Source organism: Melitaea cinxia, chromosome 4 (genome assembly GCF_905220565.1).
Source record: "Melitaea cinxia chromosome 4, ilMelCinx1.1, whole genome shotgun sequence".
NCBI lineage: Eukaryota > Metazoa > Arthropoda > Insecta > Lepidoptera > Nymphalidae > Melitaea > Melitaea cinxia.
The window spans coordinates 17,095,658-17,119,595 of record NC_059397.1 but is presented as its reverse complement, the minus strand read 5'-3'; the positions used below and the strand labels follow the sequence as shown (position 1 = coordinate 17,119,595).

General features: G+C 33.1%; 1 protein-coding gene across 1 annotated transcript in view; it reads left to right on the top strand.

The window, feature by feature from the left end:
• Positions 1-23,938, top strand: part of LOC123670441 (cholecystokinin receptor-like) — a 116,725-nt gene that overhangs the window by 3,828 nt on the left and 88,959 nt on the right. Inside the window, exon 3 of the mRNA XM_045603937.1 lies at positions 21,178-21,292. Within this exon, the coding sequence (XP_045459893.1) occupies positions 21,178-21,292 (115 nt within the window). The remainder of the gene's footprint in view (positions 1-21,177; positions 21,293-23,938) is intronic.

Below are 23,938 nucleotides of genomic sequence, written 5' to 3'. Positions count from 1 at the left end.
TTCAGAAAAAGAGTTTAAATAAAAAAAAAAGTTTTTTAAAACTTCCTTTTATAATATTCCAATAAACATATTTATACCTACGTTAGTAGCTCTGTTAATGTTAAGCACAAAACTCAACAAAACAAAGAGCACAGATCAAAGACCAATACTCGTAATACATTGACTAGCTACAAAGTTGGAATTCCATTCAGATTATTACATCTGTATGAGTTTAAAATATTTGAAAACGTTAGTCACAATGACTTCATACGTGAAGTACGTTTCTATTTGAACATGCACGTTCTATTCTAATAAAATTTTTGTTGAATAATTTTAAACTTGTAGACATTTTAATACATAAATGCATATTTCAAACTATCCTAACTTATTGTTTTTATTTTTAATTTTATTTTTTTTTTTTCCTTTTTTCATCAAATAATTTGGAATAAAATTAATCGCGTTTAGGTGCTTATGATGATAATTGGGCATATAAAAGAAAAGAGTTTAAAACAATTCCTTGGAAGTATCAATGCAATCCCGGAGGACGCATCGGAATGCATGACTGGCGTTTATTCTTTCAGATCGACTGTCCAAATAGGTACAAAAAAGGCTTATTAGTCTAAGAAAAAGATTAATACCATATCAAATGGTAAATAAACGAATCAAATAACGACATATATTAGAACCCAATAGGGTTATTAGAAAACGTCGTATCGGAAACCTCGTCGTTTGCATGCGCCATCTATATATCACCCTATTGGATTCCGATAGATGGCGCACAAAACGTAACGAGGTCATTAGTTCAGTAAATTTTACTCCTCATATTTTTTTTCATACCAGAGGCCTTATATAAAAATCCATTTTTAGGAGTGTTCTCCAAAATCCTATGATTTATTACACTAAATGTAGATATACTAGATATTCGGTATCAATGACTACATCAACTATTTTTTAACCAAATTCAAAAAAGGAAGAGCTTACTCAATTCGACCGTATCTATTTATATTATATTTATATATATATACATATATATATGTTGAACATAATGTTCTTAATTTGAATTTCGTGCCTATTTGTGCAGTCTGTGCGCTTTAATAAATAAGTCTCTCTCTTATAATCTGTTACATCTAGCGACCGGCGTATTACAATTAATTTTTCTATTTCTGAATATATAGTGATTAAAACCTGAGCTACGTCTTTTAATCCAACAGGTTATGGGCCCAGAAAAGCTCAGAAATAAAGACAGTGCAAAATCAATCGTAATAATATTAGTGATCAAAGACATTACAGTGAACTTAACCTCAAAACGTAACGTGCTTCGTGTAAATTTTTCTTTGTTTGACCTTTTACAACTTTTTGTGAAGTATTTACGTATTTGAAACTGAGTTTTGGTAAAAGATGGCATTTAATAATACATCCGCATATACTGAAAAGCTGTCTGGCCGTGAAAATTATGCAACGTGGCGTTTTGCCATGCAAACTTACTTACAACACGAAGATCTCTGGGATTGCATAGAATCAGAAAGCTTAGATAGTAAACGAGACATCAAAGCTAAAACAAAAATAATACTCTCAGTCGATCCTATAAATTACGTGCACATTCAAGAGGCTGGCACTGCCAAAGAAGTATGGGAAAAATTGTCTTCAGCGTTCGACGACTCTGGGTTGACACGCCGAGTTGGTCTGCTGCGTGATCTATGTAATACATCGCTAAGTGAATGTAAAAATGTAGAAGAATATGTAAGTAAAATAATGGGTACTGCTCATAAGCTCAGGAACATAGGCTTTAAGGTAGATGACGAGTGGCTGGGAACATTGTTACTCTCCGGTCTTCCTGATACGTATCAGCCTATGATAATGTCCATAGAGAGCTCCGGAATGAAAATTACCTCAGATTCTGTTAAGGCAAAGTTGTTACAAGATATAAGATTGTCTGAAAATAACTCCAAGGCATTTTTAGTAAATAAAAAGTCTCAGAAAAACAACAAGAAGCCATCAAAAGGACCAAGGTGCTATACTTGCAATAAATATGGTCATAAAAGTTCAGAATGCAAATCTAAAGCTAAAGACGCACAGAAACTAAGTAGCTCGTCTTATGCTGCTGTATTTGTAGCATCATACTCACAAAATGATGCCTGGTATGTGGACTCCGGTGCAACCTCGCACATGACCAAACACAAGGATTGCTTCAGAATGAGTCAACCTCTTCCATTAAGAAAATAAGAGTTGCAGATAATAAGGAATTATCCGTGCAGTCCTCCGGGCAAGTAAGTTTAGAAACTTATAATGATAAAGGTCATGAGAAGAAGGTCCTGTTTAATAATGTTTTATATGTTCCCGAACTAGCGACTAACCTGCTATCTGTGAGTCAGATTATTCAAAATGGTGGCCAAGTAAAATTTGATAAAACCGGATGTATTATTATGAATGATGAAAATCAGATAGTAGCAACAGCTAGTATAATCAACAACATGTACCAGCTGAACACTCCAGGAGGAGGCTATGCATGCATGTCTGATGTTGAAGAGCAAGATATTTTCCTGTGGCATCAAAGAATGGGACACCTTAATTTCAACAGTTTAAAGAAAATGCCTGAAAATGCTGACCATGTAACTTTCTCAGCAAATACAGAAAGTGTGACATGTGTCACCTGTAAAGAAGGTAAGCAAACCCGGCTACCTTTTAAAAGTGAAGGAAACAGAGATTTAGTAAAGGCATATTTATCCATCAAACTAAATATGTAGAACAAATTTTGGCTAAATTTAACATGACTAATGCTAATTCTAACAGTGTTCCAGTTGATCCCCATATGAAGTTGCAAAGAGGCCATGAAGAAGATGAGAAGGATGTACCCTACAGAGAAGCTGTGGGCTCTCTGATGCATCTAGCTATTGTGAGTCGACCAGATATCATGTTTGCCGTCAGTCTGGTGAGTCGTTTTCTTAATTGTTACAATCGGACCCATTGGAATGCAGTAAAACGAATTTTCAAGTACTTGAATGGTACAAAAGAGTATGGATTGTGCTATACACAATCTCTACAAACATCAGACGTCACAGGCTACAGCGATGCAGACTATGCAAATGATATGGACACACGCCGTTCAGTCACTGGTTATGTATTCATTAAGAATGGAGCGGCTGTGACTTGGTCCAGCCAAAGACAACAAACAGTGGCTCTGTCTACTACAGAGGCCGAATTTATGGCAGCCTGTGCTGCTACCAAAGAGACAATGTGGATCAAACAATTTTTAAGTGACATAAGTGAATATAAACAGGACTCTATGTGTCTTAATTTAGATAACCAAAGTGCTATTAGTGTCATTAAAAATATTAATTTCCATAAGAGATGTAAGCATATTGAAATTAAATATCACTTTATTAAAGAAAAGTATCATCAAAAGATAATTGTATTAAAGTTTGTTAGTAGTGATTGTCAGTTTGCAGATATACTTACAAAAGCATTGTCTAAAGATAAATTTCAACATTTAAGGTCAAAGCTTGGAATGATATTACATAATACAGTTTTATGTTAACTCAGTACTTGATTTAAATTTACAGTTTAAAATGTTATTGTAAGATTTACTTTTGTTATGATGAATAATGTGTAGGTAATTCAATGTCTTTTTGTCAACCTGTGAGTTAACTACACTGTTTAGTTTAGATAGTTTTTATTTTATTTTATTTTTGGCATTGAGGCTTAAATTCAGGTAGGGTGTTGAACATAATGTTCTTAATTTGAATTTCGCGCCTATTTGTGCAGTCTGTGCGCTTTAATAAATAAGTCTCTCTCTTATAATCTGTTACATCTAGCGACCGGCGTATTACAATTAATTTTTCTATTTCTGAATATATAGTGATTAAAACCTGAGCTACGTCTTTTAATCCAACAATATATATATATATATATATATATATATATATATATATATATATATATATATATATATATATATATATATATATATATATATATATATATATATATATATATATATATATATATGTATGTTCGAGGATAACTTCGTCTTTTATGAACCGATTTTGATAATTCTTTTTTTGTTAGAAAGGAGATAGCCCTGGTGTGGTACCATGATAAGGAAACCAGGATCTGATGATGGGATCCCAGAGAAATCAAGGGAAACTCGAAAATTCGCATAACTTTTTACTGGGTGTACCGATTTTGATGATTTTTAATTTAACGAAAGCTGATGTTTATCACGTAGTCACATTTAAATTTCATCGAAATCTGATTACAACTTTTGGAGTAATTTTTGATAATGCGTATTTACTTGACTATTTTTTCGTCTACCTACGAGTTAAACAATACTTGTCGATATAATTGAAGTCAGTTTTTTTTCATTTGCCTGCAAACACATTTATATATATTATTTAAAATTAAAACGTAGTCCAATGGATTCAACAAAGCATATTATGTGATTTAACTTTCGATACTTAACGATCTCTAGGAGTTTTACTGTGAACCTTGATCACAAAGGTGGCTTATCTCTAAAACAGATCTCTTCCTGTCAACTCAGGCTCTTGTGAAAAAATATCATTTAGCGGGAAAGACAAAGTTCAAAAATTATTAGAAGAAAAAAAAAGCTTATCGAGTTTCATTATATAAAGGAAATAGAAAAAAAGTACAATTCTTTCTTTTCAGTCTATTTCAACTAAACTAATCAATAAGTCGGTAACCATGTTTTGTTATTAGTCGTGTAAATCATTATTTTCGTTTTGTGTTGTTTATCTCTTTGTTATCTGGATTAACGTTTTAGCGAAACAATGCCTATTGTCATTAACGTAAAACATAATGGCCCGCAAAGTAAATCAAATATATTTGTGGTCGAAGTAAGTCGTTCATTTTGATGTTTAATTAATAAATATTAAATGTGTTTAAATAGAATACAAAATAGCTGTCACCACTTCAATAAAATCACATTTATTTTATTTACTAGCTACGCGCGAGACTTTGTCGGAGTAGAATCGTGATTTTACATGTTCTTCGTGATTCCTTTTATATATATATATAGCTTGGTCGGAAACAAGCGTACGGCTCACCTGATAGTAAGCGATTACCGTAGCTTATAAACAATCCCTCGCAGGAGCTCTGGTCACCTTACTCACCAAAGGGACACAATACTGCTTGAAAGCATTATTTAGCTGTGATTCTCTATAAGGCCAAAGTATTTCCCCAGTCAAGCTGCTCCAGATTTTAACCAGGATGTCTTGATGTGACCTAACTCAGTTAAAACTACTTAGTAAGTAGCTAGATACCTAGTATATAATAAAACAAGTAATAATTATTGTGCTACCTTGTAATTGAAAAAAAAAATTTCTATTTACACTGACAAGTAATACAATATAGGTAGTCAAAAAAATAGTCAATTATATACATAATTAGAAATAATTCAAAAAGTATTCGTTAGATCGTGATCAAATTGAAATGATAAAAAAATTTAATGACCAGACGACAAGCGGCGAACAAATCGGCACACGCAGCTAAAATTTATAAGGTTACTGACACACATAAAAAAATAATAAAAATGAAAACAGTCGAACCTCTTTTTTTTAAGTTGTTTAAAAATACTATTATCGCGAAGTTTCTCCATGATTTTAAACGAATAAAACCGCAAGATGGTTAACATTATACAATTCAGGAAGATAAATATCCGTATTTATCTTCCTGAATTGGTATGTTTCCGTCAAAATTGAAAATTTTAATTAAAATTTTGTACACAATTAAACGTTTATTTTGTGAATGTGTAATTATATATTAAATTTTACATTTTAAGCTTGAATTACGGAACGTAATTCGAACGAACATTTCTAAGTGGAGCAGACGCTACGAGCTTAATGTTAACCCGAGCAAATCACAGGTCATAATTCGCTAGTGACTATTAACATAGTCGGAACTGCAAAATCGCGTTTTTTTAATTATTTCATAAAACGTCCCCAAATGACCAAGTCTATCATCAGCTGAAGAGAAAATTTTTATTTTATGCATAGTTTATGAATTACTTAATTTAAAAATGTCGGATATTACCTGGCTAGCCCGCTAACAATGTCAGATGATAATTACCAACGTTGTTAGCGGTGCGCAGGAGCGGGTGAATGCGCACGATCTCCCACTTCAGACTTTGTTAGCGGGATTAACTGATGTTGCTTTGACACTTATTTTTAGGACATTTTATTGTTAATCCTTTACTTTATAACACCGTTCACAATGTATAGTAGATAAGCACGTTTAATCATACTAGCTACTGGACGTGGTAAAGAAAAACATAGTAATAGAAGTAAAAATGCCGATGAAAACATTTTGAGCAAAGCAAAACCTAGTGAGAAACAGGTATTAATTTTTACTTATTATATTACTTTTACGATTTCTAACAATAAAATTCATAGTTTAATACTATTGCAAATTTAATAATACATAATAGAAATCACAGGAGCCATTTACAGTAAGTAATTTAAAATTGTAGGATGTACCTCGTCCAACTTTGTTAACCGGTTTTTGAAAGGAGTTAAATGTCGTTAGTACCATATCCGACGTTGTTAATCGGTTTTCAATATGAGTTAAATGTCATTAGTACCACATCTGACGTTGTTTATCGGTTTATCAAATGGGTTCAATGTCAGTAGTACCATGTCCAACGTTTTTAACTTTTTTTTTTTTAATTAATTAAATGTCGGATATATTACATTTGAAGTTCTTTAAGGTTATGCAGATGACTTAAAATGTCTTTAGTGCCAAATATAACACCCAAACATATAAAACAGTTAATTTTAACTTTTGTTTTTTTATTATTATTTCCTATTGAGTTTCCAATACCGATAACTTTTCAAGATGAGTGAACTCAATTTTTTTTATATATAACTAGATCACCCAACAAGCGTAAGGCTCACTTGGTGGTAAGCGATTACCGTAGCTTATAGACGTCTGCAACCTACTCACTAATAGGAACACAAAACTGCTTGAAAGCAGCGTTATTTAGCTTTGATCTTCTGTAAGGTCGAGGTACTACCCCAGTCGGGCTGCTCCATATTTTGAGCAGGATATTTCTTGCTGTGCCCTACCTCAATAACTACTAAGTATGGTCATAAAATTTTACTATTTCCATCCAGACCATAAAAAGTTATAGTGTGTAATGTTCTTAACTACAATATCTGCAGGTAAGCGCATCATCTCACTACATAATGGAAAAAATTTGAGGAACGAATTTCAGTTTTAGGAGATCAACGTGGCAAATATTAGCACAAGAACTGAATTATAGATAAAGAGATTACGAGAAGTGTGTGTGATGATGTCAAATCATTTTCATTGATAGTATCATATTGTGTCAGCAAAAATTCAAAGAAACTATATTTAGAAGATGTGGATAGTGCTTCTCGGATGTATAGAATATACACGGAATGGTTTGATTCTAAAAAAATATAGTGACAAAGCAAATAAATAGGAATATACTTAACACAAATTTTAATATTGGCTTTCATAAGCCTAAAAAAGATCTCTAAGATACTTGTCACACATATACGAAAGTAAAGAATTACCAGCAAAAGAAAAGTAATCAGTAGATAAAGATGAAGCTAAGTCGAATGAGGAAGTATTAGCAGCTACTTTTGATTTTGAAAAAGTTTTGATAACACCACATAGATATGTAAGCGTGTCTTACTATAAAATGAAATTGTCTACCTTACTGTCTAACGTAGAGTACGTTATATAATTTGTCTAACAAAATAGCTACATGTTTTATGTGCCACGAAGCTATTGCAAAACGTTGTGCAAATGAAGTTTCAGGTTGACTTTATCAATATATATATATATATAAGAAAACGCATATAATCTAGGCAGAAATTTTGGTCCGACTATAGCCCAGGTCAGAACAGGAACGGAATGAAGGTTTTTTTCTATACTTACTTACAGTAAAAGAATTTGGAGTCCGATTACTCACTGTTTCATGGAGAAGGGTCATACTCAAAATGAAGGGGATAGTGTGCATTCAATCATCGAGCGCGCTAGTGAACGCAAGATGCTATATTATATACCAGAGGAATGGTGCTGCCTCGTTCGCTGGGCCAAAGCTGAAGGTGAACCTCATGAAGTTAAAGTGATGATAACTCCAGAAATATTGGATTTTAAATCCTTGCTTTGAATTATATTAATTACACTGGACACATATGAAATATGTAACAGTTATGACACAGTTTTGACAGAATTTAATATGAATATAATTTTTAGGATGCATTTACTAAGTAACTAATCCCCAAAAGATATCACAATTTTTATTAGAATTCTATAATGTATCGGAAGGAATCTTGGATGAAGAAGACTGATTTTCATTGATTAATCTAAAACATATTAATATAAGTTATAGATTTAACGAAATCTTTGATTACTGCCCAAGTGTCTTATTAAATCTAGATAATTATTATAGAAGATTTTGTGTTTTGTTCAGTAGATTTTAGTTATGCCACCAATTAGTGCTCTTTGTTCATTGTCAATAAGGAGATTGATTTGATTTAGTTAATCTGAATATTAGTTTAATAAAAACAAAAGCTGTAATTATTTGTTGAGTTATTTCATCATCTCAGCCGTTCACAGTCCACTGCTGGACATAGGCTTCCATAAGTTAACTCGTGTGTTTTGCCCATAGTCACCACGCTGGGCAGGGGGTTGGTGACCGCAGGGCTGGCTTTGTCGCACCGAAGACGCTACTGCCCGTCTTCGGCCTGTGTATTTCAAAGCCAGCAGTTGGATGGTTATACCGCCATCGGTCGGCTTTGTTAGTTCCAAGGTAGTAGTGGAACTATGTTATCCCTTAGTCGCCTCTTACGACACCCACGGGAAGAGGGCTAGGGTGAGAGGGTGGTTGAGATATTTACGTCAAAAGAAACATTTTGTATTTATTTTGAGGTTTGCCTTTATTCAACAAACTTTTCTTTGTTATTTCTCAATAAATATATTCACTTTTTTTAATTTTTGGTGTTTCTTCTTTAGTAATATTTACCTACGACATACATTTGTTATAAATACTAACAATGAACAATGACGTAAATGGCATTTCCGACAAGCAATCATCAATTTCGTACAAGCAACAATGTCGGTTATGGTACTTATGACAAATCAGTATTAGTCTTAACCCGTTAAAAATGTAACAAGTGACTTTTCTCATATTTACACATTAAATACCGGCTAGTAATAATATTGTCCAAAATATAAATAGCCTGTACAGCATTACTCTAAAATTTCATGATCCTGCTTAAAATAAGTAAAAAGATACACGCAATTTACACTTTGAATCGCTCTCCTGTAAAGTTGCTGTTTTTCACATCCGACGTTTTTAATAGTCATGGGCGAATTATTGGTAGTCCAAGTTTGATTGCAGGGGTTGATAGCTCAACACTACCTACTATCTTATATGATTTTACTTATTAGTCTGCCTTACTGTGCCACCGTAAGGGACCTTTGTATACAAATCGATCGGACTTTGTCGTGGTCAGTACAATTAAAAGAAGTTAGAAGAAAAACCTTCGCTGCGCTGAGCTCCCTACGGCGCCTCATGTCTTTTTTACCAATTCCTACCAAAATTATGTTGGCGAATTCCTCTCCTCCTATCAATTTTCGTCTATGCAGATGTAAGCTATATTAATCTAACAGAAAACCAACTTAATAGGCTTGAGCGTCTTCAAAACTTTACTATACGGTTTAAATTCTGCCTTCGCAAATATGACCATGTTTCTGAATTTCGTTCCAAGCTCAAGTGGCTTCCAATACGTTCTCGCCGAAACCTACATACTTTGTCTCTTCTGTACTGTGCGTTGTTTGACTCTAAGGCTCCGTTTTATTTAAAAGATAAATTTGAATTTCTCGGGGACCCTTCTTCCCTAAGATCTTCGAGGAGACTAATGTTAAAATTGCCTGTTCATAAAACAAAATTTTTCAGTCAGTCTTTCACCATTTTTTTTTTTTTTTATTTGTTCAAAATACAAAAAAATACATACTTAAGACTTATACATAAGCCTGCCACGAAAACTCACAAGAGCTTATCCGGACAAGCCGCCGCGTCGCATATCATATTATCATATGATATCTTTATCGTACCGTACCATGTTATAGTCATTTAATTTAAACTAAGGTAATTACCAAAATTTTGTAACTATTAAACGCTTAAAGATTTTAGTAAATGTTCTTTTAGTGATCTTCTATATTTTCGCTTGTCCAGGTATAGCTCTTGTAGGTCTTCGGGAAGTTCATTAACAAATGCAGGTATAATAGTGTTTAACATTCTAGCTCCGTAAAAATTCCTAGCATTCGGCACAACAAATTTTTTTGAGTTTTGGATATGTCTTAGGGTATTGGGTCTACATTTTTCGATTAATAAAGATGGATCATTGACTTCATTTAGAATATTGAATTTCACCAAAGTAAATACATCCATGACATTACAATATTTAAAAATATCACTTTCATTCAAGATACGTTCATTTTCAAATTTTGGGATAATGGTTTTTAATAAACGTATCTGTAAAGCATAAATACTATTTAAATGTGTTTTATAGGTCCTACCGTAGCTACTCAGTCCATAACCGATAACAGATTGAGCCAGGGCTAGATACAGTGTTCTACAAATTTTATATGGGAGCTTATGTTTCAATATAAACAATCTACTAAGTAGAGATCTTAATTTAGAGCAGACGAGGTCTATGTGAGGCTTCCAGCTAAATCTATCATCAATAACGATGCCGAGATAAGTATGTTGATTTACTTTTTCTAACAGTGGACATTGACAATTCGAACTAAAACGACTACTATGGAAACATTCATGAGTGTGGGCCATGATAGCAGGGGAGGTGATAGGTACATTCGGGCAGTTAAGCTATGGAATAATTTGCCATTATATATAAAAGAAGACAAATCACTCCCAACGTTCAAAAAATTTGTTAAAAAGCGTTACCTTAATACTGAAGGCGATTCCAGTTAAATTTATTTATTTATTTTATTTATTATTTTTTTTTAATTTTCAATTTATAGCGAAATTGATTGTAAGTGCTATGATATATTGTTGTTATATTTATTAGTTTATTATATTATTCACATGTATATATGCATTGCCTGTAAGTATTAATGTGTAGATATTTGTATGTAAGTTTATTATAATATAGCTGCACCACCTACCCGATCTTCAAATAAATAATACTCAATCCTATTTCGGGTTGTCTGGAAGAAATGGCTAACTAGCCATAAGACCGCCTCTTGTACTACACATTCTTAAGTTGTCTGTATTATTATTATTTTGTATTTGTATATTGTGGTGTACAATAAAGAGTAAATAAATAAAAAATAAATAAATATATTCCATAATTATCTTAAACTCTCTACCTTCATTTTGGCAAATACTCGTAGCTAGTCAGTGCACTCGATTGTTTTGAAGGTCAAGATGTGTATACAATTTAGTCAAGCTTTTCATTCAGACAAAAAGGTTTTTAAGCGTAGGCGGGTTGGTGACCGCAGGGGTGAATTTGTCCCACCGAAGATGCTGCTGCCCGTCTTGGTTATCCCACCATCGGTCGGCTTTTTAAGTTCCAAGATGTAGTGGAACTGTTTTATCCCTTAGTCGCCCATATTCTTTACTACCGTAGTCACACAGCGAAAAATACGTATTCCGTAACAAAAATAAGAACAAAAGGCTGCACCTTGTATTAAAAGGAAATCAAATTATCTGGGTTAAAAGCCATGAAAGAAAAGTACATGACACCGTGACAGTACGAACAAAGGCTACTCACAGATAGACACTTTCTATCATTGAACAAGTGATTGTCTTCCTTCAGCTTTAACCTACCGATTCTTACGTATTATTTTTGTTTAGTAAAGTATTTTGTTTTCTAATCTTTTAGTTCCTTAATATTAAAAGAATGTAAATATAATAATTTATATGAAGTTTATAAAAATAAATTTCATATAAATTAATACTCAGAAAAAATTAACATTTTTTTTTGTACTTCGACGATGTACGTAACTTTGAGAACGAAAACTTTTTTCATAATGAAACAATGAAACTGTTAACGATATTATAAAAAGTTAGACTTCCACTCGACCCTTAACGATATTTTGTAAACAGTTGGTACCATAAAAAAATTTCTTATGTTAATAACGAATATTTGCTCGATAAAAAATACACACTCTTTTTTGTTTTCAAAATTACAAGGTGATTTTAGGTATTTTTATATAGCCAATGTTGAAAACAAAATATTATTCAGATCGTAAAATTACGTAAACAACGTACTATGTATTTGTTTAATTACTTACAAGCAATGTGTTGAACACATTATTAACTCTTTCCTGTAGGTATAATTATAAATAAGATTCTTTGACATCTCCCTAACATTGTTTTATGTACACACATGCATAGCATAATAGAAGGGCTAAATGTATCCTAAGAAAAATGTGCAGAATTTTTCCATTAGCAGTACAAATCTTGTAAAATCAGGAATATGGAACAGCAAACTTGCCTTTCCTACATACATCCGGAAAACATTATCATACATATCGGGTACGGTTATCGGGTACAAGGTGTCTAATAATAAATTTTTAATATGTAGGTAACTAATTACACTTAAAGATAACTAATTTTGACATTGTTCTACAATGATAAACTAATCAGTTCATGTAAAAACCTTTGTAATCAAATTACTGTAAATAAACTAGTTGAAAAGGTATAATAGAATTAAGGACTTTTCTTGTCTGTATCTGAAAAACTTGTCTCTATACCCACTCTCCCAAAAAGCGATAAAAAAGTACGTTAGTGAAGCCTCATCTTTAATATCAAACAAAGAAAAGTCTAGTACTGAGATTTAATTGCTTCTAATTACATACATTCCTACATAAATTAAGATTCAATTTTTACTATAATATTACATTCCCATATAAATTAAGATTCAATATTTTCTATTTCATTACGTTTATTGAATGAATTAAGTAATAATTCGATCTTAATAATATTATAATAATAATTAATTAATATTAAGGATAAATTAATTTTGTAATATTATTTGTAAAAAAGTATTATAGGTGTTTGTATTATTTTATTTAAAAAGTAATTTATATTTTAAATAAGAAACTGAGAAGCCATATTAATAATGGGCATGCATCAGTTACGAATTACCATTTCTAAATTTTATTAAAATACTAGCTGTGTCCACGACTTCGTCCGCGTGGAATTTAACAAAAAAAGCTATTTTCAGCTCGCAGAGTTATAAAATAAAAATATTTCTAAAATAAAAGTAGCCTAAGTTACCCCTTCTGTCCGTTCAGGCCGTTTTAGAGATTACCTGGAACAGACAGACAGAGAGACGGACAAAAATAGTAAATAGTAAATAAGAATAGTAATAGTAAATGTTATTTTAGCACGAGTATATGTACGGTGCGTCCTGCCTGTGTTAACATACGCAGCCGAGACGTGGACACTGACGAAGGGACTGGTCCACAAGTTTAGGGTCGCTCAACGTGCAATGGAACGGGCTATGCTTGGGGTTTCTCTTAAAAATAGGATTAGAAATAAGACTATCCGCGAGAGAACGAAAGTAACCGACGTAGCCTACAGAATTAGCAAGTTGAAGTGGCAGTGGGCTGGTCATTTGTGTCGCAGGACCGATGGCCGTTGGAGTAGACGGGTCCTAGAGTGGAGACCGCGTCTTGGCAAACGCAGTGTGGGATGTCCTCCGACCCGTTGGACCGACGATATACGTAAGATTGCCGGTGTCGGCTGGATGAGGATTGCGGAAGACCGGGGTGTCTGGCGCGAACTTGGGGAGGCCTATGTCCAGCAGTGGACTGCGATAGGCTGAAGTGAAGTGAAGTGATATGTACGGTGTATACATCCATATGCATTTAGTAAAAAGTGGTTATTTTATTTTTTATTTTTGGTTTAGTATCACTGTGGCTACATCTTGTTTTATTTACATATCTTAGTATAGTATTTTAAATACACATGATTTTAGCACTTGTAAACTGTTTTTTATAATAAAACAATTTATTGTAATAAAATAACAAAAACATAAATAATATGAATAATAAACAAAAAACACGAGTACTCTACAATAATAACACGGAATGTCATTCTGCGTAACTTCAAAGTAAAACGACTAAGGTTAATTTATACGCTGAAGTCAATGACTCATTTGCTTAATATATATTCTATATTTACTATATTTCTACTTCAAAAGCAGAGAAATAAACATTAATGTTAGTTCCTTCCATTATGTAGAGCTCGAGCTTATTGATATTATGTTATGATATCAAAATAACATACTCTAATATATTCAATAATATAAATACCTGATAAAAAAGGTTTTATGAGAATCCCACACGCAAAAGGGTAAAAAAATGTTACAAGATACCTGGAATACCTGATACCTGGAATGTTTTATTTTATTACACTAGGAATATTAGGAATTTGAAATAGTTTATATGATAATAATATTTTTATGTTAAACTAGGTGGTCTGGTAACTATGGACGCCTTATTTATTTATTTTTGTGAATTTAATAATTATTTATATCGAAATAAAATATAGATGGATATAGATATCTTTCGAGATGGATCAAACTGCCGGTGCACCGTGGTGTACAAATTTGATTAAAATCGGTTAAGTAGTTTATAAGTCTTCTTCTTCTTCTTTGGCTTTAGCACCCTTGCGGAATTGCCAGGATCAGAGTTTATAAGTCCATCGCGGACAAACAACGTGATGCGTAGTTTGTACGGTTTTATTTTTGTGTTACCCACACATTCTAAACATTTTTTCATATCATATCAAATATCAAATCGACCGTTCCAGCGGGGATCGAACCTGCATCTCCGACTGACCGAATAAAAAAACGTAACGCGTATTTTATATGTGTATTAAGATTAACGAAACGAGAAAGTAAATACCAACTTTTAAGGATATTCCTAAAATCAAAATTGTAGTTACAACTTCATTATTTAGTGCCTAATTAGTTTGAATTAATTGATGAAAGTCCGCGATCGGGACCAATTATTGGAATGTATATTACGCTGAAACTAAAATCGACATGCATAACGAAGCGGTTGTGATAACTAGCTACTTTATCCAGGTTTGTGTAGAATTCGCATAAAAATAAATAAAAATAAAACGGAAATCGCTTTGAGACTAATTCCACAGGAATCATAAATTATGTCCAGAGGATGGAAGAGAATAGATTTTACTCCGTTCCATTTTCCTGGACCACAATAAAGTGTGTATATGAATCCCTTATATTGTATTTTGTGAAAATGTAACGTAAGTTTACGGTACTTTATGCGGATATACGTTATTGTTGATTCTGTTATTGTTTTGTGAATGCTCATAGCTTGCCTTCTCACGGGTTAACTAAGCAAACTTTTTAATTTATTAAATTTTGGAAAATGTAAAATATTAAAGTGATATTTTAAAAAATAGCTGTGCCCGCGACTTCGTCCGCGTGGAATTTAAAAAATATAGCATACAAAAGTAGCCTAAGTGGATCCTTATTATATCTGCTATCTGTCAGTAAAATTCCCGTCAAAACCAGTCCAACCATTTTAGAGATTAGCCGGAACAAACAAGACAGACAGACAGACAGACACCCGTATTCATTTACTAAAAAGCGGTTATTTTAATATTACAAACAGACACTCAAATTTTATTTATTTGTATATATTTATTTGAAAATTGACTCTGTTACACCACTAAGAGACCATTAATTGGCGGTTACTTTGAGCGCCGTATCAATGAATGAGTTCTATCTTCTTTACCCACGTCTTCTAAACATTTTTTATATGTCAATTTTACGAAGTGATGAGCTTACTACTTCACTTTTTTTTTTCAAGAATAATTTCGGCTGTGGTATGTCTAAATGGATCTCTATATGGCCCTAAACGGAAGGATGTTAGTTTAATAATACTTTGCCACGGTTCGCTTAAACCGAAAATAAAAATCATCATATCAAGAATTTCGCTCTAGCGGGTACATCGTTCCATAGCTTAATTGGCTAGAGCGCCGACACGGTCAGTCGGAGACGCGGGTTCGAATCCCGCTGGAGCGGTCAATTTTTGATATGATATTCAAAAATGTTTAGAATTCTTAATGTGGGGGTAACACAAAAATAAAATCGTAGGTATTAATACTTTGTATATAAATATGTTGCTGTGTGGCTACGGCATTAAAGAATATAGCCACCTTCTCTATTCCCGTGGGTGTCGTAAGAGGCGACTGAGGGTTAACACAGTTCCACTACCACACCTGCAGTATGGGCACAACACATGAGTTCACGCTATTTTTGGCGTGAATTTTTGGATGCCTATGTCCAGCAATAGACTGTGATAGGCTGAAATGATATTAAAAATAAACCTGATATATTTTACAATTTAAAATATAAGATAACATCGAAAAATACTCTGACTCAAAAACTTTCTCAATATAAAGTTACGCTTTGACACTAAAAAAAAGAAAGCTTTCGCACTTTTACAAAAATGTATTAAAAAACTTAACATGGACAATGTACTAAATCATTTTTCTCTAAAAGAGACTGTGTTTTAATTGGGGTTATATTTTATTACTTCTGTATAAAATGTTAATCCAAAAGCAAACATATATTTACTTAATTGAAATGAACGTTTATATTTTCGAAATAAAAATCTTATTCAATTCTCTTTGTGACACAAAGTTAAAAGTAAATTTTCAGGATAGATATTACGCATCGGCTAACTTTATTTCCACCGGACCAGACGATAATTGCTCCTATGAAATATATATTACCTATACAGTTGTAGACTTGCTCATAAATTGGTCCTAGGGGATATAGAGACGCGTACGCTACGCTTCAGCCTGTAATATTCCACTCCTGGGCATAAGCCTCTTTCCCCATGTAGGAAAAGGATCAGACCTTAATCCACCACGCTACTCCAATGCGGGTTGGCAGATATATTCCCTACTATGAGTAACGATCGCTGTCAGGTGTACGACGACTTAACGTGCTCTCCGGAACGGAGGGGAGACCCACAAGGATTGCACAAACACCGAGATTACGGCAAACATATGTATAGCGAATACAAATGTTTGTCATATGCGGGGATCAAACCCGAAACCGCCAACGCAACAGCCACAAACTAGTGCTGTGACCGTTGCGCCAACGCGGCGTATAGAAAACGCCTCACCATTATCGCTAATGCAAGATTTGTCAGCACAACTGCTGATAGATGAAAATGCTAAAATATTGTTAAATGGTAACAATTGTGTTTGTTCATAAACAAAAAGAAACCTACTTCAAATTACATTGATAAGCACAGTACAATAGAGATTATTAGGGATAACACAAAATTACACATCAGATCTTAGTGGAAAAATATTTGATCACACTAAAAGCATCAGTGGAAAAAACTTCAAAATCGGTAAAACCAGTAAAAAATTGTAACGGTAACAGATACAAAATATACACACGAATTGAAAAACTCGATTTTTAAGTCAGTTAAAAAAGGTTGTAAATTAAATATAACAAAGTTACAGATCAATCAAAACCTAAAATTAAATACTAAAATTGTCTTTCAAATTGTTAATTTATCATTATTTTTAAAAGTATAGATAAATTGGCCTTAGATTCATCCAAGATCATGTTACACAAAAATGGCTTACTCGCATACATTCAGCCACTGTATCATAGTCCTCACAGTCGTCCAACGAAGCCATCTAGACAGGTCAATCGTGCAGGGTGTGGAAAGGTCAGATGCAGGTAGGCCCGAACTGTATACGCCGCTGCCGCTTGAAATCGTAGTTCGGGACACGCATTTGAGTGTAAACGTGTGTTTGTTTTAATTTGTAAGCAATCAAAATAGTTTATACTACCTGTGCTGTTGGATTACACATCGTCATCCCGCATAAATAGAGAAAACTTTCGATTTTTTTAAGCTTTTATTTAACTAATAATGTATACAAGTATTTAAGTATCGTATGTATGTTTGTTAGGGTTGAATCTTTAATAATAATTAAGTTCGATAAAATGAATTTCAAATCCAGTAAATCTAGAAACTTCGGTTTTTAGATTAATATTTGTCCGTTGCCTATTTATAACACGTGATTTGGAAATTTTATTTATTATTCATTAATTATATCTATATTAATATTATAAAGATGTAAAGTTTTTATGTAGGGGGTAATCTTCGCAAATACTGATCCGATCATGAAAATTCTTTCACTAACAGAAAGCTACACTATTCAGGAGTGACATAGGCTATATTTTATTGTAATTGAACAAAAAATTCAGTAAATAAGAAAAAGATTAAAATATAATATCAAAATGGTAAATAACTTAACTGAGGTAGGGCACAGCAGAAATTTCCTGCTCAAAATATGGAGCAGCCCGACTGGGGTAGTACCGCGACCTTACAGAAGATCACAGCAAAATAATACTGTTTTCAAGCAGTATTGTGTTCCTGTTGGTGAGTAAGGTGACCAGAGCTCCTGGGGGGATTGGGGATTGGGTCGGCAACGCGCTTGCGATGCTTCTGGTGTTGCAGGTGTCTATAAGCTACGGTAATCGCTTACCATCGGGTGAGCCGTACGCTTGTTTGCCGACCTAGTGGCATAAAAAAATAAATAAATAAACTAGCGCCATCTATCACTATTAGAAAACAGTTTATTAGTCTTTCGACGTTATTAATTTAGTCTTATTTTAGTCTATCGACGACGTTTTCTCGATTTTTGATAGATGGCGTGGAAGCAACATATTATTTATTTAAGTGCTATAAAATGCGTTCTTTAAAGTATGTTATTTGGTTAATATAATAATAATTAACGCCCAATAAAGTGGGCACGGGTCGGCTGGTTATATTATAAAAAACACTATTTGAATTTGTCTCCATGAAATCCCTTTTAGTATTCTATGAAGAACTTCAATAAATGACTATTAAGTCTTCAGTAAATTACTATATTATATTAAAAACAACCCTCGTGTGTGCTCGTCACGTTATCAAAGATCAAAGGCGTCGGTTAGTTGGTATGTATTAGTAAACTGTGCCGGTACTATCAACAAAATTTCCGCGTGATCTCTTTGGCTGTGCTAACGTTTATTGCGCCATATTTTTGTCACGTGCCACGCTACGATGGATGTTTTGTTTACACAATTTTTTTTCCGCAAGTGAGAAATTTTTCCCTAACTTCAAACAACGAAGTTAACATTGATTGATTTATGAGCAAAGTTTTACTAGCATTAAAAGTACATTAGTTGTAAATTTACTCCTACCAATATAGTAGTCTCAGATAAAGTAATATTTATCCGTTTTTAAATAGAAATTATAATTTATTTTCCACCATTAAGTAAAAATGTCTTCGCTTCTCATCTATCTTTCATCTATCGCTTCAATTGTAAAATATCAGTCAAGATAGAATCGTACAATCTGGATAATTCCAGATCGCTACACTTCGCTAACGTCGACAAAATTTACACATTAATTAATAATATAAATATATATATTTTTTCCCTTCCTTTTTAAATTTATTTGTTCGATAAATTTAGAACCATTAAGAGATGAGTGTATTTTTGTGTTTTTTAAAATATTACTTTATATAATTTCAAATCTATAACAAATAAACTAAAACTCATTTAATTAATTTCAACACCTAACTTGAATAATATTATATTTATTTTACTCGTATTTTATTGGAGACATTTAAGTGTTGGTACTTTAAGTGCATCTAAAATTAGTAATGGATAACTAAAACTTGTTTTTTTTACTTTTCTTAATATTATCATCAATATTCTCATGTTTCGAACTTCATTCTTCAACAAGATTATCATAAAACCTAAAGAACTTGGTAACGTAATAAAAACTTCTCTTTCAAAACACTGCAGATAATGAATTTCTTGTACAGGAATACTCTTAAATTACTCCTTGTAACATTATTTATAATATGTTTGTATAAATTGAGCGGATTTTTAAATAAAAACTAAAATTCAAAAAATAATTACAATTCATAAAAATAATCGACAAAGAAAAATTATGTAATTACAACAAAGGAATTTCAATGAAAAATTGTAGCGAGTCTGACACAAGTTAGCTAGCCGAGAGCCCTCCAAAGAATGATGTCATGCGTCTTGCCGTCGACTTGAGGCTTCACCTCCATGCATCGCCTGATGATCGCGTGATGTTGAGACGTAGAAAACATGTCGAAACATGTACACGTCGATCGCTTTACCCCCTTCTAACTTGGAGGTTGAGTCACTTCTTCTAACAATATCATAATTATTATTAACCCAAAAACGTGTACTAAATTATTATTATTATTGTAATTATTATTACATATTTACGTACGAGACCAGCGCGTTGGCGTAGTTTGTTTTTTTTTTTATGTCAATAGGTCGGCAAACAAGCGTACGGCTCACCTGATGGTAAGCGATTACCGTAGCTTATAAACGCCTGCAACACCAGAAGCATCGCAAGCGCGTTGCCGACCCAATCCCCAATCCCCCCAGGAGCTATGGTCACCTTACTCACCAACAGGAACACAATACTGCTTGAAAACAGTATTATTTAGTTGTGATCTTCTGTAGGGTCGAGGTACTACCCTATCGGGCTGCTCCATATTTTGAGCAGAAAATTCCTGCTGTGCCCCACCTCTGTTGTAGTGGCTCTGTTTTATGCTCCACGGGTTGCACGTTCAATTCCAGCCTGAGTTGAGTGTAATATTTGTATTTATATATTTAATATTGTTTGGAGGAAAAAAACGTTTAGCTATAACAGTCGACTGTTATCTATAACACAAGCTTTAAGTTTATTAGCATAGGAACAGACGACCGTTTGTGTATGTCAAATACAAATATTTCAAAATGATCAGTTGAGGAGCACATAATCTCTAAATGTATTAGCAGAAATACAACCGTTGAGACCTCCACAGCATATGCTAAGCTGAACTATTTTTACACATATATTTTTTTGCATCATATTATTTCAAATAAATTACATTATATTGTTTTTTACTAAATTATTTTAACTATCTATTTTATTTCAATTACTGTAGTAACATTGCTTTTAAATTTCGACATTGATTTGATGTAAACTTTTCAATATAATAACTTATAAAAGTATTTTTTCGGTTCATATGGATGCTGGTTATATATGCTATCAAAATCTCACCATCATTATAAATTTAATAATTGTTTTTCATTACAGGCAATATCGGATTTTCTGCTTGGAGTTTTCTGCCTCCCTTTCACGCTCGTGGGGCAAATTTATCGGAGGTTTCTGTTTGGCGCCGCACTTTGCAAACTCATACCTTACTTACAAGGTAAGTTAGATCTTTTTAATTTCTTTTCTACCTTACTCTACTGGATATTCCTTATTTACTATTTTTCTAACTAATATTTTGTATGAAATTCCGTTATTTTTTCTTAGTTAGTCGACAAAATAATGTTTTTAATTTTTGTTCCTATAGCTTCCTATAAAATAGAATATTTACATTTCACTTTGAATAATATCCTCTATCTAGTATTTTAAATAAAATCAAATGTTCTTTTTATTTTTCCAATGATTAGAAAAAAGTTTTTTTCCTGTTTTTAAATTTCTTTTTTTTTTATTTGATATATTTTTAGAAATTACTACTGAACAATTGGAAATCCTAAATGCATTAATTTACGTAGTTTGTTGAACGATAATTACAAATGCAATACCTAATTGACTCACTCAAACTTTTTAACAGACTTAAAAAAAGGAGGAGGTTACTAAATTCGACCGTATATATGTATATATATTTTTTATGTATATTCGAGGATAATTTCGTCTTTAATGAACCGATTTTGATAATTCTTTGTTGTTGGAAAGGAAACCAGGATCTGAATATTGGATCTCAGAGAAATCGAGGGAAACCGAAAAAAAAAGCCGATATTTATCATGTCTTCTTCTTAGTCGCACACTCTTGTCAGAGTGGTCGTGGCTGCGCTGACGAGGTACATAGTGGGGTGTTTGGTGGGTCGATAATATTTTCGAGGGTAGCTCTCCTGGCGATGTGCTTCCATTTCCCTCTGTTGGAGGCGTCGCGAGTACACTGGACCATGGTGGACTCAGTAACCCTTGTGATGACTTCCACCAACAACACTAGTTTCTCCATCGAGTTTTCATTTCTAGAGATGTGCCCAAAGAACTTCAGTATTCGTAGTTGTACAGTTGCTGATAGTCTGTCTTCAATACGAAGTTCTCTGAGGATGGATACGTTGGTGCGAAACGCCGTCCACGGGATCTTTAGGAGGCGTCTACAGCACCACATCTCTAATGCATCGACTTTACGGCGATCCTGCAGTCTCAGAGACCAAGTTTCGGCTCCATAGAGAAAGATTGGAAACACAAGGCATTTCATCAACCTGACATTAGTCTTCTTGGTAATTCTTCTGTCTCTCCAAATCTTTCCCAGTCGTTCCACAGCAGACCTGGTCATAGCACACCTTCGCCTTATTTCGTCGCCACATCCTCCAGTACTTGATATAGTGGAGCCGAGCTAAATATAGTTCTGTACCACTTCGCAATTAGCTATTTTGTGTATAATGCTTCCACTTTGTTCAGCCCGGTCCACTATCATCATCTTCGTCTTGTCCCGGTTGATAGCAAGTCCGAATTGGAGGCTGATATTTTCTAGACGGGTCAAAAGATTTTCAATATCTTCTCTAGTCTGTGCGAGAAGGGCAGTGTCATCAGCGTATCTAAGGTTATTTATCACGTGTCCCCTAACCGATATTTCTTTGTTGACAATACGCATAATGTACTCTGTGTAGGTGTTAAAGAGTAATGACGATAAGATGCATCCTTGTCGTACACCGGCCTCATTTATCATGTGGTCTCATTTAAATTTCATTGAGATCTGATTACAACTTTTGGAGTAATCTTTGATAATGCGTATTTATTTGACTATTTTTTCGTCTAACTACGTTGTATAAATTACTTGTCGATGTAATTGAAGTCGGTCGGGAATATTATATTCATTATTGTATAAGAATATTAACCTAGTAATACTTTTTTTTAAATATCTTATACTGAACCTTGGAGACTTAATAAATGTTTCGAAGTTTAAATGTACCTGCCATCGACTAATGAATTTTATTCAAGTGAAGCAGAAGAATTCGCTAACCATTTTAGATATTAACCAATAAATTTAATAATTGTTAAATCACTGAATTAAGATTATTCAGATTTACTGTTACCTATACAATATACTAAGCTACTTCAGATTTGATTAATTTATTTAATCAGTTGCTCATACGAGTATTTTCATTTTATATAGAAAGAAATGAAATAGATAATTAGAAATAGCGAAACTATTTTGCGTAAAACAATTAAGGAAAACTAATTAAAACTCGACACTCGAGACTTCACCCATGACTGTCCGTGAAAGAAGTCTATCATCGGCGTCATATGCAGACATCCTTTGATGTCAAATTCCTAAGCTAACAAAAGCCGTTCGCTTTGTGAAGAACCGTTTCAGGAAATTTCCGTATCACGCAAAAAGTATTTACTCTTCAATATATAAAAGTAATCAAATGGTGCGCTGTAATTATAATTAAGGAAATATAATTATGATCTTGTTGTGTAATTAAAAAATCTGTATCGCTTCAATTTACCAAATGCAACAATATAAAAATATATAATAAACACAAGAAGAAATAATAAAATTGTAAATTCAAGTTTCCATCTTCGCAAAGTAAACGTTTCCTTTATATGCCAATATTATATATATATATATATATATATATATATATATATATATATATATATATATATATATATATATACAGCATTATTTAGCTGTGGTCTTCTGCCAGGTCGAGATACTACTACCCCCGTCAGGCTGCTCCATATTTTGAGCAGGAAATTTCCTGCTGTAATCCTACCTCAGTTAATGTCATAAAAAGTATTTCAATACCTCGAAAGAGTGAAAATAAAATGT